Here is a 16,957-nt window from a genome sequence, read left to right as displayed (position 1 = left end):
TATTCTATAGATACATTATACACAGTGATCTCTCATATATTCTATAGATCCATTATACACAGTGATCTCTCATATATTCTATAGATATATTATACACAGTGATCTCTCATATATTCTATAGATCCATTATACACAGTGATCTCTCATATATTCTATAGATCCATTATACACAGTGATCTCTCATATATTCTATAGATCCATTATACACAGTGATCTCTCATATATTCTATAGATACATTATACACAGTGATCTCTCATATATTCTATAGATCCATTATACACAGTGATCTCTCATATATTCTATAGATACATTATACACAGTGATCTCTCATATATTCTATAGATACATTATACACAGCGATCTCTCATATATTCTATAGATACATTATACACAGTGATCTCTCATATATTCTATAGATACATTATACACAGTGATCTCTCATATATTCTATAGATACATTATACACAGTGATCTCTCATATATTCTATAGATCCATTATACACAGTGATCTCTCATATATTCTATAGATACATTATACGCAGTGATCTCTCATATATTCTATAGATACATTATACGCAGTGATCTCTCATATATTCTATAGATCCATTATACACAGTGATCTCTCATATATTCTATAGATCCATTATACACAGTGATCTCTCATATATTCTATAGATCCATTATACACAGTGATCTCTCATATATTCTATAGATCCATTATACACAGTGATCTCTCATATATTCTATAGATACATTATACACAGTGATCTCTCATATATTCTATAGATCATTATACACAGTGATCTCTCATATATTCTATAGATCCATTATACACAGTGATCTCTCATATATTCTATAGATCCATTATACACAGTGATCTCTCATATATTCTATAGATACATTATACACAGTGATCTCTCATATATTCTATAGATCCATTATACACAGTGATCTCTCATATATTCTATAGATACATTATACACAGTGATCTCTCATATATTCTATAGATACATTATACACAGTGATCTCTCATATATTCTATAGATCCATTATACACAGTGATCTCTCATATAATCTATAGATACATTATACACAGTGATCTCTCATATAATCTATAGATCATTATACACAGTGATCTCTCATATATTCTATAGATACATTATACACAGTGATCTCTCATATATTCTATAGATACATTATACACAGTGATCTCTCATATATTCTATAGATCCATTATACACAGTGATCTCTCATATAATCTATAGATCCATTATATACAGTGATCTCTCATATATTCTATAGATCCATTATACACAGTAATCTCTCATATATTCTATAGATACATTATACACAGTGATCTCTCATATATTCTATAGATCCATTATACACAGTAATCTCTCATATATTCTATAGATACATTATACACAGTGATCTCTCCTATATTCTATAGATACATTATACACAGTGATCTCTCATATATTCTATAGATACATTATACACAGCGATCTCTCATATATTCTATAGATCCATTATACACAGTGATCTCTCATATATTCTATAGATTCATTATACACAGTGATCTCTCATATATTCTATAGATACATTATACACAGTGATCTCTCATATATTCTATAGATCCATTATACACAGTGATCTCTCATATATTCTATAGATACATTATACACAGTGATCTCTCATATATTCTATAGATCATTATACACAGTGATCTCTCATATATTATATATATACATTATACACAGTGATCTCTCCTATATTCTATAGATCCATTATACACAGTGATCTCTCATATATTCTATAGATCCATTATACACAGTGATCTCTCATATATTCTATAGATACATTATACACAGTGATCTCTCATATATTCTATAGATACATTATACACAGTGATCTCTCATATATTCTATAGATACATTATACACAGTGATCTCTCATATATTCTATAGATCCATTATACACAGTGATCTCTCATATATTCTATAGATACATTATACACAGTGATCTCTCATATAATCTATAGATCCATTATACACAGTGATCTCTCATATATTCTATAGATACATTATACACAGTGATCTCTCATATATTCTATAGATCCATTATACACAGTGATCTCTCATATATTCTATAGATACATTATACACAGTGATCTCTCATATATTCTATAGATCCATTATACACAGTGATCTCTCATATATTCTATAGATCCATTATACACAGTGATCTCTCATATATTCTATAGATACATTATACACAGTGATCTCTCATATATTCTATAGATACATTATACACAGTGATCTCTCATATATTCTATAGATCATTATACACAGTGATCTCTTATATATTCTATAGATCCATTACACACAGTGATCTCTCATATATTCTATAGATCCATTACACACAGTGATCTCTCATATATTCTATAGATACATTATACACAGTGATCTCTCATATATTCTATAGATCCATTATACACAGTGATCTCTCATATATTCTATAGATCCATTATACACAGTGATCTCTCATATATTCTATAGATCCATTATACACAGTGATCTCTCATATATTCTATAGATACATTATACACAGTGATCTCTCCTATATTCTATAGATACATTATACACAGTGATCTCTCATATATTCTATAGATCCATTATACACAGTGATCTCTCATATATTCTATAGATACATTATACACAGTGATCTCTCATATATTCTATAGATCCATTATACACAGTGATCTCTCATATATTCTATAGATACATTATACACAGTGATCTCTCATATATTCTATAGATCCATTATACACAGTGATCTCTCATATATTCTATAGATATATTATACACAGTGATCTCTCATATATTCTATAGATCCATTATACACAGTGATCTCTCATATATTCTATAGATCCATTATACACAGTGATCTCTCATATATTCTATAGATCCATTATACACAGTGATCTCTCATATATTCTATAGATACATTATACACAGTGATCTCTCATATATTCTATAGATCCATTATACACAGTGATCTCTCATATATTCTATAGATACATTATACACAGTGATCTCTCATATATTCTATAGATACATTATACACAGTGATCTCTCATATATTCTATAGATCCATTATACACAGTGATCTCTCATATATTCTATAGATACATTATACACAGTGATCTCTCATATATTCTATAGATACATTATACGCAGTGATCTCTCATATATTCTATAGATACATTATACGCAGTGATCTCTCATATATTCTATAGATCCATTATACACAGTGATCTCTCATATATTCTATAGATCCATTATACACAGTGATCTCTCATATATTCTATAGATCCATTATACACAGTGATCTCTCATATATTCTATAGATACATTATACACAGTGATCTCTCATATATTCTATAGATCCATTATACACAGTGATCTCTCATATATTCTATAGATCCATTATACACAGTGATCTCTCATATATTCTATAGATCCATTATACACAGTGATCTCTCATATATTCTATAGATACATTATACACAGTGATCTCTCATATATTCTATAGATACATTATACACAGTGATCTCTCATATATTCTATAGATCCATTATACACAGTGATCTCTCATATATTCTATAGATACATTATACACAGTGATCTCTCATATATTCTATAGATACATTATACACAGTGATCTCTCATATATTCTATAGATCCATTATACACAGTGATCTCTCATATATTCTATAGATACATTATACACAGTGATCTCTCATATATTCTATAGATACATTATACACAGTGATCTCTCATATATTCTATAGATACATTATATACAGTGATCTCTCATATATTCTATAGATCCATTATACACAGTGATCTCTCATATATTCTATAGATACATTATACACAGTGATCTCTCATATATTCTATATATACAGTGGGGGAAATAATTATTTGACCCCTCACTGATTTTGTAAGTTTGTCCAATGACAAAGAAATGAAAAGTCTCAGAACAGTATCATTTCAATGGTAGGTTTATTGTAACAGTGGCAGATAGCACATCAAAAGGAAAATCGAAAAAAAAACTTTAAATAAAAGATAGCAACTGATTTGCATTTCATTGAGTGAAATAAGTATTTGAACCCCTACCAACCATTAAGAGTTCTGGCTCCCACAGAGTGGTTAGACACTTCTACTCAATTAGTCACCCTCATTAAGGACACCTGTCTTAACTAGTCACCTGTATAAAAGACACCTGTCCACAGAATCAATCAATCAAGCAGACTCCAAACTCTCCAACATGGGAAAGACCAAAGAGCTGTCCAAGGATGTCAGAGACAAAATTGTAGACCTGCACAAGGCTGGAATGGGCTACAAAACCATTAGCAAGAAGCTGGGAGAGAAGGTGACAACTGTTGGTGCGATTGTTCGAAAATGGAAGGAGCACAAAATGACCATCAATCGACCTCGCTCTGGGGCTCCACGCAAGATCTCACCTCGTGGGGTGTCAATGGTTCTGAGAAAGGTGAAAAAGCATCCTAGAACTACACGGGAGGAGTTAGTTAATGACCTCAAATTAGCAGGGACCACAGTCACCAAGAAAACCATTGGAAACACATTACACCGCAATGGATTAAAATCCTGCAGGGCTCGCAAGGTCCCCCTGCTCAGGAAGGCACATGTGCAGGCCCGTCTGAAGTTTGCCAATGAACACCTGAATGATTCAGAGAGTGACTGGGAGAAGGTGCTGTGGTCTGATGAGACCAAAATAGAGCTCTTTGGCATTAACTCAACTCGCTGTGTTTGGAGGAAGAAAAATGCTGCCTATGACCCCCAAAACACCGTCCCCACCGTCAAGCATGGGGGGTGGAAACATTTTGCTTTGGGGGTGTTTTTCTGCTAAGGGCACAGGACAACTTATTCGCATAAACGGGAAAATGGACGGAGCCATGTATCGTGAAATCCTGAGCGACAACCTCCTTCCCTCTGCAAGGAAACTGAAAATGGGTCGTGGATGGGTGTTCCAGCACGACAATGACCCAAAACATACAGCAAAGGCAACAAAGGAGTGGCTCAAGAAGAAGCACATTAAGGTCATGGAGTGGCCTAGTCAGTCTCCGGACCTTAATCCAATCGAAAACCTATGGAGGGAGCTCAAGCTCAGAGTTGCACAGAGACAGCCTCGAAACCTTAGGGATTTAGAGATGATCTGCAAAGAGGAGTGGACCAACATTCCTCCTAAAATGTGCGCAAACTTGGTCATCAATTACAAGAAACGTTTGACCTCTGTGCTTGCAAACAAGGGTTTTTCCACCAAGTATTAAGTCTTTTTTTGTTAGAGGGTTCAAATACTTATTTCACTCAATGAAATGCAAATCAGTTGCTATCTTTTATTTAAAGTTATTTTTTCGATTTTCCTTTTGATGTGCTATCTGCCACTGTTACAATAAACCTACCATTGAAATGATACTGTTCTGAGACTTTTTATTTCTTTGTCATTGGACAAACTTACAAAATCAGTGAGGGGTCAAATAATTATTTCCCCCACTGTACATTATACGCAGTGATCTCTCATATATTCTATAGATACATTATACACAGTGATCTCTCATATCTTCTATAGATCCATTATACACAGTGATCTCTCATATATTCTATAGATCCATTATACACAGTGATCTCTCATATATTCTATAGATCCATTATACACAGTGATCTCTCATATATTCTATAGATCCATTATACACAGTGATCTCTCATATATTCTATAGATACATTATACACAGTGATCTCATATATCTATAGATCCATTATACACAGCGATCTCTCATATATTCTATAGATACATTATACACAGCGATCTCTCATATATTCTATAGATCCATTATACACAGTGATCTCTCATATATTCTATAGATCCATTATACACAGTGATCTCTCATATATTCTATAGATCCATTATACACAGTGATCTCTCATATATTCTATAGATACATTATACACAGTGATCTCTCATATATTCTATAGATACATTATACACAGTGATCTCTCATATATTCTATAGATACATTATACACAGTGATCTCTCATATATTCTATAGATCCATTATACACAGTGATCTCTCATATATTCTATAGATACATTATACACAGTGATCTCTCATATATTCTATAGATACATTATACACAGTGATCTCTTATATATTCTATAGATCCATTATACACAGTGATCTCTCATATATTCTATAGATACATTATACACAGTGATCTCTCATATATTCTATAGATACATTATACACAGTGATCTCTCATATATTCTATAGATCCATTATACACAGTGATCTCTCATATATTCTATAGATACATTATACACAGTGATCTCTCATATATTCTATAGATACATTATACACAGTGATCTCTTATATATTCTATAGATCCATTATACACAGTGATCTCTCATATATTCTATAGATACATTATACACAGTGATCTCTCATATATTCTATAGATACATTATACACAGTGATCTCTCATATATTCTATAGATACATTATACACAGTGATCTCTCATATATTCTATAGATACATTATACACAGTGATCTCTCATATATTCTATAGATACATTATACACATATTCTATAGGTGGTGGTATACAGACAGACCAGAGAAGAGACAGTTGGGGTGCTGGTATATAGACATTCCGGAGAAGAGATGGGGGGGGGGGGGGGCAGTATATAGATGGTCTGGAGAAGAGACAGTCAGGGTGACGGTTTATAGACAGTCCGGAGAAGAGACAGTCAGGGTGACGGTATATAGACAGTCTGGAGAAGAGACTGTCAGGGTGATGGTATATAGACAGTCTGGGTGCTGGTATATAGACAGTCCGGAGAAGAGACAGTCAGGGTGCTGGTATATAGACAGTCTGGAGAAGAGACAGTCAGGGTGCTCGTATATAGACAGTCTGGAGAAGACAGTCAGGGTGACGGTATATAGACAGTCTGGAGAAGAGACAGTCAGGGTGACGGGATATAGACAGTCTGGGTGCTGGTATATAGACAGTCCGGAGAAGAGACAGTCAGGGTGCTGGTATATAGACAGTCTGGTGAAGACAGTCAGAGTGACGGTATATAGACAGTCTGGAGAAGAGACAGTCAGGGTGACGGTATATAGAAGGTCTGGAGAAGAGACAGTCTGGGTGCTGGTATATAGACAGTCCGGAGAAGAGACAGTCAGGGTGACGGTATAGACAGTCTGGAGAAGAGACAGTCAGGGTGACGGTATAGACAGTCTGGAGAAGAGACAGTCAGGGTGACGGTATAGACAGTCTGGAGAAGAGACAGTCAGGGTGACGGTATAGACAGTCTGGAGAAGAGACAGTCAGGGTGACGGTATAGACAGTCCGGACAGGGTCTCTGTACAGACGGCTGTGTGGAGAGACAGGCAGAGACAGCTGTCCTCGGCAGGAGACAGGCATTAGACAGCTGCCCGGGTCTATTCCTGTCTTATCAGTGGAAGGAATTCGGCAGCTGGGGGGGGGCAGTGAGACCGCGGGAGGAGAGCGGGGACCGGGGACAGGACACCGGACACATGGCGGCGGCGGCGGAGGAGGGCGGCGGGGGAGCGCGGAGGGCGACCAAGAGCAGGCTGTTCGAGTTCCTGGTGCACGGAGTGGTGAGAGGGGAACTACCGGGGGGAGAGCGGCAACTACCGGGGGAGAGAGCGGGACAACTACCGGGGGGAGAGCGGCAACTACCGGGGGAGAGAGCGGGACAACTACCGGGGGGAGAGCGGCAACTACCGGGGGAGAGAGCGGGACAACTACCGGGGGAGAGAGCGGCAACTACCGGGGGGAGAGAGGGGGGTAACTACCGGGGGGAGAGAGCGGCAACTACCGGGGGGAGAGAGCGGGACAACTACCGGGGGAGAGAGCGGCAACTGGGGGGAGAGAGCGGCAACTACCGGGGGGAAGAGGGGACAACTACCGGGGGAGAGAGCGACAAGTACCGGGGGAGAGAGAGGGGTAACTATACTGGGGAGAGAGAGGGGGTAACTATACTGGGGAGAGAGGGGGGTAACTATACTGGGGAGAGAGAGAGAGGGGGGTAACTATACTGGGGGGAGAGAGGGGGTAACTATACTGGGGAGAGAGGGGGGTAACTATACCGGGGAGAGAGAGAGAGGGGGGTAACTATACTGGGGAGAGAGAGGGGGTAACTATACTGGGGAGAGAGGGGGGTAACTATACCGGGGAGAGAGAGAGGGGTAACTATACTGGGGAGAGAGGGGGGTAACTATACCGGGGAGAGAGAGAGAGGGGGGTAACTATACTGGGGAGAGAGAGGGGGTAACTATACTGGGGAGAGAGGGGGGTAACTATACCGGGGAGAGAGAGAGGGGTAACTATACTGGGGAGAGAGAGGGGGTAACTATACTGGGGAGAGAGAGGGGGTAACTATACTGGGGAGAGAGAGGGGGTAACTATACTGGGGAGAGAGGGGGGTAACTATACTGGGGAGAGAGAGAGAGAGGGGGGTAACTATACTGGGGAGAGAGAGGGGGTAACTATACTGGGGAGAGAGGGGGGTAACTATACCGGGGAGAGAGAGAGAGGGGGGTAACTATACTGGGGAGAGAGAGGGGGTAACTATACTGGGGAGAGAGGGGGGTAACTATACCGGGGAGAGAGAGAGAGGGGGGTAACTATACTGGGGAGAGAGAGGGGATAACTATACTGGGGAGAGAGGGGGGTAACTACCGGGGGGAGAGAGCGGCAACTACCGGGGGAGAGAGGGGGACAACTACCGGGGGGAGAGAGCGGCAACTACCGGGGGGAAGAGGGGACAAGTACCGGGGGAGAGAGAGGGGTAACTATACTGGGGAGAGAGAGAGAGAGAGAGAGAGAGAGAGGGGGATAACTATACTGGGGAGAGAGAGAGAGGGGGGGGGGGGTAACTATACCGGGGAGAGAGGGGGGTAACTATACTGGGGAGAGAGAGAGAGGGGGGTAACTATACCGGGTAGAGAGGGGGGTAACTATACTGGGGAGAGAGAGAGAGGGGGATAACTATACCGGGGAGAGAGGGGGGTAACTATACTGGGGAGAGAGAGAGGGGGTAACTATACTGGGGAGAGAGGGGGGTAACTATACCGGGGAGAGAGAGAGGGGTAACTATACTGGGGAGAGAGAGGGGGTAACTATACTGGGGAGAGAGAGGGGGTAACTATACTGGGGAGAGAGAGGGGGTAACTATACTGGGGAGAGAGGGGGGTAACTATACTGGGGAGAGAGAGAGAGAGGGGGGGTAACTATACTGGGGAGAGAGAGGGGGTAACTATACTGGGGAGAGAGGGGGGTAACTATACCGGGGAGAGAGAGAGAGGGGGGTAACTATACTGGGGAGAGAGAGGGGGTAACTATACTGGGGAGAGAGGGGGGTAACTATACCGGGGAGAGAGAGAGAGGGGGGTAACTATACTGGGGAGAGAGAGGGGATAACTATACTGGGGAGAGAGGGGGGTAACTACCGGGGGGAGAGAGCAGCAAATACCGGGGGAGAGAGGGGGACAACTACCGGGGGGAGAGAGCGGCAACTACCGGGGGGAAGAGGGGACAAGTACCGGGGGAGAGAGAGGGGTAACTATACTGGGGAGAGAGAGAGAGAGAGAGGGGGATAACTATACTGGGGAGAGAGAGAGAGGGGGGGGGGGGGTAACTATACCGGGGAGAGAGGGGGGTAACTATACTGGGGAGAGAGAGAGAGGGGGGTAACTATACCAGGTAGAGAGGGGGGTAACTATACTGGGGAGAGAGAGAGAGGGGGATAACTATACCGGGGAGAGAGGGGGGTAACTATACTGGGGAGAGAGAGAGGGGGTAACTATACTGGGGGGAGAGAGGGGAACTATACTGGGGAGAGAGGGGGGAACTATACTGGGGAGAGAGAGAGGGATAACTATACCGGGGAGAGAGGGGGGTAACTATACCGGGGAGAGAGGGGGGTAACTATACTGGGGAGAGAGAGGGGGGTAACTATACTGGGGAGAGAGAGAGAGGGGGGTAACTATACTGGGGAGAGAGAGAGGGGGGTAACTATACTGAGGAGAGAGAGAGAGGGGGGGGTAACTATACTGGGGAGAGAGAGAGAGGGGGGGTAACTATACTGGGGAGAGAGAGAGAGGGGGGGGGGTAACTTTACTGGGGAGAGAGAGAGAGAGGGGGGTAACTATACTGGGGAGAGAGGGGGGTAACTATACTGGGGAGAGAGAGGGGGGTAACTATACTGGGGAGAGAGAGGGGGGGGTAACTATACTGGGGAGAGAGAGAGGGGGGTAACTATACTGGGGAGAGAGAGGGGGGGGGGTAACTATACTGGGGGGAGAGAGAGAGAGGGGGGTAACTATACCGGGGAGAGAGGGGGGTAACTATACTGGGGAGAGAGAGGGGAATAACTTTACTGGGGAGAGAGAGAGAGAGGGGTAACTTTACCGGGGAGAGAGGGGGGTAACTATACTGGGGAGAGAGAGAGAGAGGGGGGTAACTATACTGGGGAGAGAGAGAGGGGGGTAACTATACTGGGGAGACAGAGAGAGGGGGGGTAACTATACTGGGGAGAGAGAGAGGGGGGTAACTTTACTGGGGAGAGAGAGAGGGGGGGTAACTATACCGGGGAGAGAGGGGGGTAACTATACTGGGGAGTGAGAGGGGGGTAACTATACTGGGAAGAGAGAGAGAGAGAGTGGTAACTATACTGGGGAGAGAGAGAGAGAGTGGTAACTATACTGGGGAGAGAGAGAGGGGGGGTAACTATACTGGGGAGAGAGAGAGAGGGGGGTAACTATACTGGGGAGAGAGAGAGAGGGGGGTAACTATTCTGGGGAGAGAGAGAGGGGGGTAACTATACTGGGGAGAGAGAGAGAGAGAGGGGGGTAACTATACTGGGGAGAGAGAGAGAGAGGGGGGTAACTATACTGGGGAGTGAGAGGGGGGTAACTATACTGGGGAGAGAGAGAGGGGGGTAACAATACTGGGGAGAGAGAGAGGGGGGTAACTATACTGGGGAGAGAGAGAGGGGGGTAACTATACTGGGGAGAGAGAGAGAGGGGTAACTATACTGGGGAGAGAGAGAGAGAGGGGGGTAACTGTACTGGGGAGAGAGAGAGGGGTAACTTTACTGGGGAGAGAGAGAGAGAGGGGGGGTAACTATACTGGGGAGAGAGAGAGAGGGGGGGGGTAACTATACTGGGGGGAGAGAGGGGAACTATACTGGGGAGAGAGGGGGGAACTATACTGGGGAGAGAGAGAGGGATAACTATACCGGGGAGAGAGGGGGGTAACTATACCGGGGAGAGAGGGGGGTAACTATACTGGGGAGAGAGAGGGGGGTAACTATACTGGGGAGAGAGAGAGAGGGGGGTAACTATACTGGGGAGAGAGAGAGGGGGGGGTAACTATACTGAGGAGAGAGAGAGAGGGGGGGGGGTAACTATACTGGGGAGAGAGAGAGAGGGGGGGGGGTAACTATACTGGGGAGAGAGAGAGAGGGGGGGGTAACTTTACTGGGGAGAGAGAGAGAGGGGGGGTAACTATACTGGGGAGAGAGAGAGGGGGGGTAACTATACTGGGGAGAGAGAGAGGGGGGTAACTATACTGGGGAGAGAGGGGGGTAACTATACTGGGGAGAGAGGGGGGTAACTATACTGGGGAGAGAGAGAGGGGGGGGTAACTATACTGGGGGGAGAGAGAGAGAGGGGGGTAACTATACCGGGGAGAGAGGGGGGTAACTATACTGGGGAGAGAGAGGGGAATAACTTTACTGGGGAGAGAGAGAGAGAGAGTGGGGTAACTATACCGGGGAGAGAGGGGGGTAACTATACTGGGGAGAGAGAGAGAGAGAGGGGGATAACTATACTGGGGAGAGAGAGAGAGAGGGGGATAACTATACCGGGGAGAGAGGGGGGTAACTTTACCGGGGAGAGAGGGGGGTAACTATACTGGGGAGAGAGAGAGGGGGGTAACTATACTGGGGAGAGAGAGAGGGGGGTAACTATACTGGGGAGACAGAGAGAGGGGGGGTAACTATACTGGGGAGAGAGAGAGGGGGGTAACTTTACTGGGGAGAGAGAGAGAGAGGGGGGGGGGTAACTATACCGGGGAGAGAGGGGGGTAACTATACTGGGGAGTGAGAGGGGGGTAACTATACTGGGAAGAGAGAGAGAGAGTGGTAACTATACTGGGGAGAGAGAGAGAGAGAGAGTGGTAACTATACTGGGGAGAGAGAGAGGGGGGTAACTATACTGGGGAGAGAGAGAGAGGGGGGTAACTATACTGGGGAGAGAGAGAGGGGGGGTAACTTTACTGGGGAGAGAGAGAGAGGGGGGTAACTATACCGGGGAGAGAGGGGGGTAACTATACTGGGGAGAGAGAGAGAGAGGGGGGTAACTATACTGGGGAGAGAGAGAGAGGGGGGGGGTGACTATACTGGGGAGTGAGAGGGGGGTAACTATACTGGGGAGAGAGAGAGGGGGGTAACAATACTGGGGAGAGAGAGAGGGGGGTAACTATACTGGGGAGAGAGAGAGGGGGGGTAACTATACTGGGGAGAGAGAGAGAGAGGGGGGTAACTATACTGGGGGGAGAGAGAGAGAGGGGGGTAACTTTACTGGGGAGAGAGAGAGGGGGGTAACTATACTGGGGAGAGAGAGAGAGGGGGGTAACTATACCGGGAGAGAGGGGGGTAACTATACTGGGGAGAGAGAGAGGGGGGTAACTTTACTGGGGAGAGAGAGAGAGAGGGGGGGGGGGTAACTATACCGGGGAGAGAGGGGGGTAACTATACTGGGGAGTGAGAGGGGGGTAACTATACTGGGAAGAGAGAGAGAGAGTGGTAACTATACTGGGGAGAGAGAGAGAGAGAGAGTGGTAACTATACTGGGGAGAGAGAGAGGGGGGTAACTATACTGGGGAGAGAGAGAGAGGGGGGTAACTATACTGGGGAGAGAGAGAGGGGGGTAACTTTACTGGGGAGAGAGAGAGAGGGGGGTAACTATACCGGGGAGAGAGGGGGGTAACTATACTGGGGAGAGAGAGAGAGAGGGGGGTAACTATACTGGGGAGAGAGAGAGAGAGGGGGGTGACTATACTGGGGAGTGAGAGGGGGGTAACTATACTGGGGAGAGAGAGAGGGGGGTAACAATACTGGGGAGAGAGAGAGGGGGGTAACTATACTGGGGAGAGAGAGAGGGGGGTAACTATACTGGGGAGAGAGAGAGAGAGGGGGGTAACTATACTGGGGGGAGAGAGAGAGAGGGGGGTAACTTTACTGGGGAGAGAGAGAGAGAGAGAGGGGGGTAACTATACTGGGGAGAGAGAGAGAGGGGGGTAACTATACCGGGAGAGAGGGGGGTAACTATACTGGGGAGTGAGAGGGGGGTAACTATACTGGGGAGAGAGAGAGGGGGGTAACTATACTGGGGAGAGAGAGAGGGGGGTAACTATACTGGGGAGAGAGAGAGAGAGGGGGGTAACTGTACTGGGGGGAGAGAGAGAGAGGGGGGTAACTTTACTGGGGAGAGAGAGAGGGGGGTAACTATACCGGGGAGAGAGGGGGGTAACTATACTGGGGGGAGAGAGGGGGTAACTATACTGGGGAGAGAGAGAGAGGGGGGGGTAACTATACTGGGGAGAGAGAGAGAGGGGGGTAACTTTACTGGGGAGAGAGAGAGAGAGAGGGGGGTAACTATACCGGGGAGAGAGGGGGGTAACTATACTGGGGGGAGAGAGGGGGTAACTATACTGGGGAGTGAGAGGGGGGTAACTATACTGGGAAGAGAGAGAGAGAGAGAGTGGTAACTATACTGGGGAGAGAGAGAGAGAGAGAGGGGGGTAACTATACTGGAGAGAGAGAGAGGGGGGTAACTATACCGGGGAGAGAGGGGGGGTAACTATTAGGGATCGACCGATATTGATTTTTTAGGGCCGATACCGATAATTTGTGAACTTTCAGGCCGATAGCCGATAATTTATACCGATATTCTGGGAATTTTTATTTTTGAGAAAAAAATAAAAATTCCTACACAAATCTGCTGAAAATTAATATGTTTATTGTTAATGTATTTTTTTTTATAAGTCTTTTTCATTTATACTTAATATTTTTGTGTTTTTTTTTTTTTACTAACTTTTAGCCCCCTTAGGGACTAGAACCCTTGTCCTATTCCCCCTGATAGATCTCTATCAGGGTGAATAGGAGCTCGCACTGTCCCTGCTGCTCTGTGCTTTGTGCACACAGCAGCATGGAGCTTACCATGGCAGCCAGGGCTTCAATAGCGTCCTGGCTGCCATGGTAACCGATCAGAGCCCCAGGCTTACACAGCTGGGGCTCCGATCGGAGGAGCAGGGGAGAGGGGATCCTGTGGCCACTGCCACCAATGAGTAATACTGGGTGGGGGGCGCACTGCGCCACCAATGTTTTTACTATTGGCCGGGATTGGGATGGGGGGCGCACTGCGCCACCAATGATTAATACTGGGGGGCTTGGGGGGGCGCACTGCGCCACCAATGAAGATAAGTCTTTCAATCATTCATATACAGGAGGCGGGAGCTGGCTGCAGAATCACATAGCCGGCTCCCGACCTCTATCAGCGGTAGCTGCGATCCGCGGCACCTGAGGAGTTACCTACCGCGGACCGCAGCTATTGCTCATAGAGGCCGGGAGCCTGCTATGTGATTCTGCAGCCAGCTCCCGCCTCCTGTATATGAATGATTGAAAGACTTATCTTCATTGGTGGCGCAGCGGCCACAGCCCCTCCCCTCCTCTTGTCTTCTCTTCTGTCATTGGCGGCAGCAGCACAGGGGGAGGAGACACTGCTTCCTTCTCCCCTGTGCTGCGGAGGGAACACAGAGAGCGCTGACAGCAGCGCGTTCTGTGTTCCCAATACGTTATCGGAATATCGGCAAAATAGATGCCGATACCAATAACTGTCAAAATCCTCAATATCGGCCGATAATATCGGCCAAACCGATAATCGGTCGATCCCTAGTAACTATACTGGGGGGAGAGAGGGGGGTAACTATACTGGGGGGAGAGAGGGGGTAACTATACTGGGGAGTGAGAGGGGGGTAACTATACTGGGAAGAGAGAGAGAGAGGGGTAACTATACTGGGGAGAGAGAGAGAGGGGTAACTATACTGGGGAGAGAGAGAGAGGGGTAACTATACTGGGGAGAGAGAGAGAGAGGGGTAACTATACTGGGGAGAGAGAGAGGGGGTAACTATACTGGGGAGAGAGAGGGGTAACTATACTGGGGAGAGAGAGGGGTAACTATACTGGGGAGAGAGAGAGAGGGGTAACTATACTGGGGAGAGAGAGAGAGGGGTAACTATACTGGGGGGAGAGAGGGGGTAACTATACTGGGGAGTGAGAGGGGGGTAACTATACTGGGAAGAGAGAGAGAGAGGGGTAACTATACTGGGGAGAGAGAGAGAGGGGTAACTATACTGGGGAGAGAGAGGGGTAACTATACTGGGGAGAGAGAGGGGTAACTATACTGGGGAGAGAGAGGGGTAACTATACTGGGGAGAGAGAGGGGTAACTATACTGGGGAGAGAGAGGGGGTAACTATACTGGGGAGAGAGAGGGGTAACTATACTGGGGAGAGAGAGAGAGGGGTAGCTATACTGGGGAGAGAGAGAGAGGGGTAACTATACTGGGGAGAGAGAGAGGGGTAACTATACTGGGGAGAGAGAGGGGTAACTATACTGGGGAGAGAGAGAGAAGTAACTATACTGGGGAGAGAGAGGGGTAACTATACTGGGGAGAGAGAGAGGGGTAACTATACTGGGGAGAGAGAGAGGGGGGTAACTATACTGGGGAGAGAGATAGGGGTAACTATACTGGGGAGAGAGAGAGGGGGTAACTATACTGGGGGGAGAGGGGGGAACTATACCGGGGAGAGAGAGAGGGGTAACTATACCGGGGAGAGAGAGAGGGGGGTAACTATACCGGGGAGAGAGAGGGGAGAACTATACCGGGGAGAGAGAGAGGGGGAACTATACTGGGGAGAGAGAGGCGGGTAACTATACTGGGGAGAGAGAGAGGGGGTAACTATACTGGGGAGAGAGAGAGAGGGGGGTAACTATACTGGGGAGAGAGAGAGAGGGGGGTAACTATACTGGGGAGAGAGGGGGGTAACTATACTGGGGAGAGAGAGAGGGGGGGTAACTATTCTGGGGAGAGAGAGAGGGGGGTAACTATTCTGGGGAGAGAGAGAGAGGGGGGTAACTATTCTGGGGAGAGAGAGAGAGGGGGGTAACTATTCTGGGGAGAGAGAGGGGGGTAACTATTCTGGGGAGAGAGAGAGAGGGGGGTAACTATTCTGGGGAGAGAGAGAGGGGGGTAACTATACTGGGGAGAGAGAGGGGGTAACTATACTGGGGAGAGAGAGAGGGGGTAACTATACTAGGGAGAGAGGGGTAACTATACTGGGGAGAGAGAGGGGGGGGGGAAGTATACTGGGGAGAGAGAGAGGGGTAACTATACTGGGGAGAGAGGGGTACTATACCGGGGAGAGAGAGGGGAACTATACCAGGGGGGAGAGTGAGGGGAACTATACTGGGGAGAGATAGAGGGGTAACTATACTGGGGAGAGAGAGGGGGGTAACTATACTGGGGAGAGAGAGGGGGGTAACTATACTGGGGAGAGAGAGGGGGGAACTATACCGGGGAGAGAGAGAAGGGTAACTATCCCAGGGAGAGAGAGGGGGAACTATCCCAGGGAGAGAGAGGGGAACTATCCTGGGGAGAGAGAGGGGAACTATACCGGGGAGAGAGAGAGACAGGGGAACCACCCGAGGTGGGGGGGAACGGCAACTCCCGAGGAGAGAGCGACAACTCCCGAGGAGAGAGAGGGAAACTACCAGGGAGAGAG

The 16,957-nt window shown here is 46.1% G+C and overlaps 1 protein-coding gene across 2 annotated transcripts in view; it reads left to right on the top strand.

The window, feature by feature from the left end:
- Nucleotides 1-16,957, top strand: part of SMARCD3 (SWI/SNF related, matrix associated, actin dependent regulator of chromatin, subfamily d, member 3) — a 163,143-nt gene that overhangs the window by 93,329 nt on the left and 52,857 nt on the right. Inside the window, exon 1 of one of the 2 annotated variants that reach the window (XM_040431810.1) lies at nt 7,545-7,705. The exons of the other annotated variant lie outside the window; for it this stretch is intronic. Within the exon in view, the coding sequence (XP_040287744.1) occupies nt 7,622-7,705 (84 nt within the window). The 5' untranslated portion in view covers nt 7,545-7,621. Of the gene's footprint in view, nt 1-7,544; nt 7,706-16,957 lie in introns of those variants that run through there. 2 annotated transcript variants of the gene reach the window in all.

This window comes from Bufo bufo, chromosome 5 (genome assembly GCF_905171765.1).
Source record: "Bufo bufo chromosome 5, aBufBuf1.1, whole genome shotgun sequence".
Taxonomy (NCBI): domain Eukaryota; kingdom Metazoa; phylum Chordata; class Amphibia; order Anura; family Bufonidae; genus Bufo; species Bufo bufo.
The sequence above is the reverse complement of the archived record's forward strand: the minus strand, read 5'-3'. Positions and strand labels throughout refer to the sequence as shown.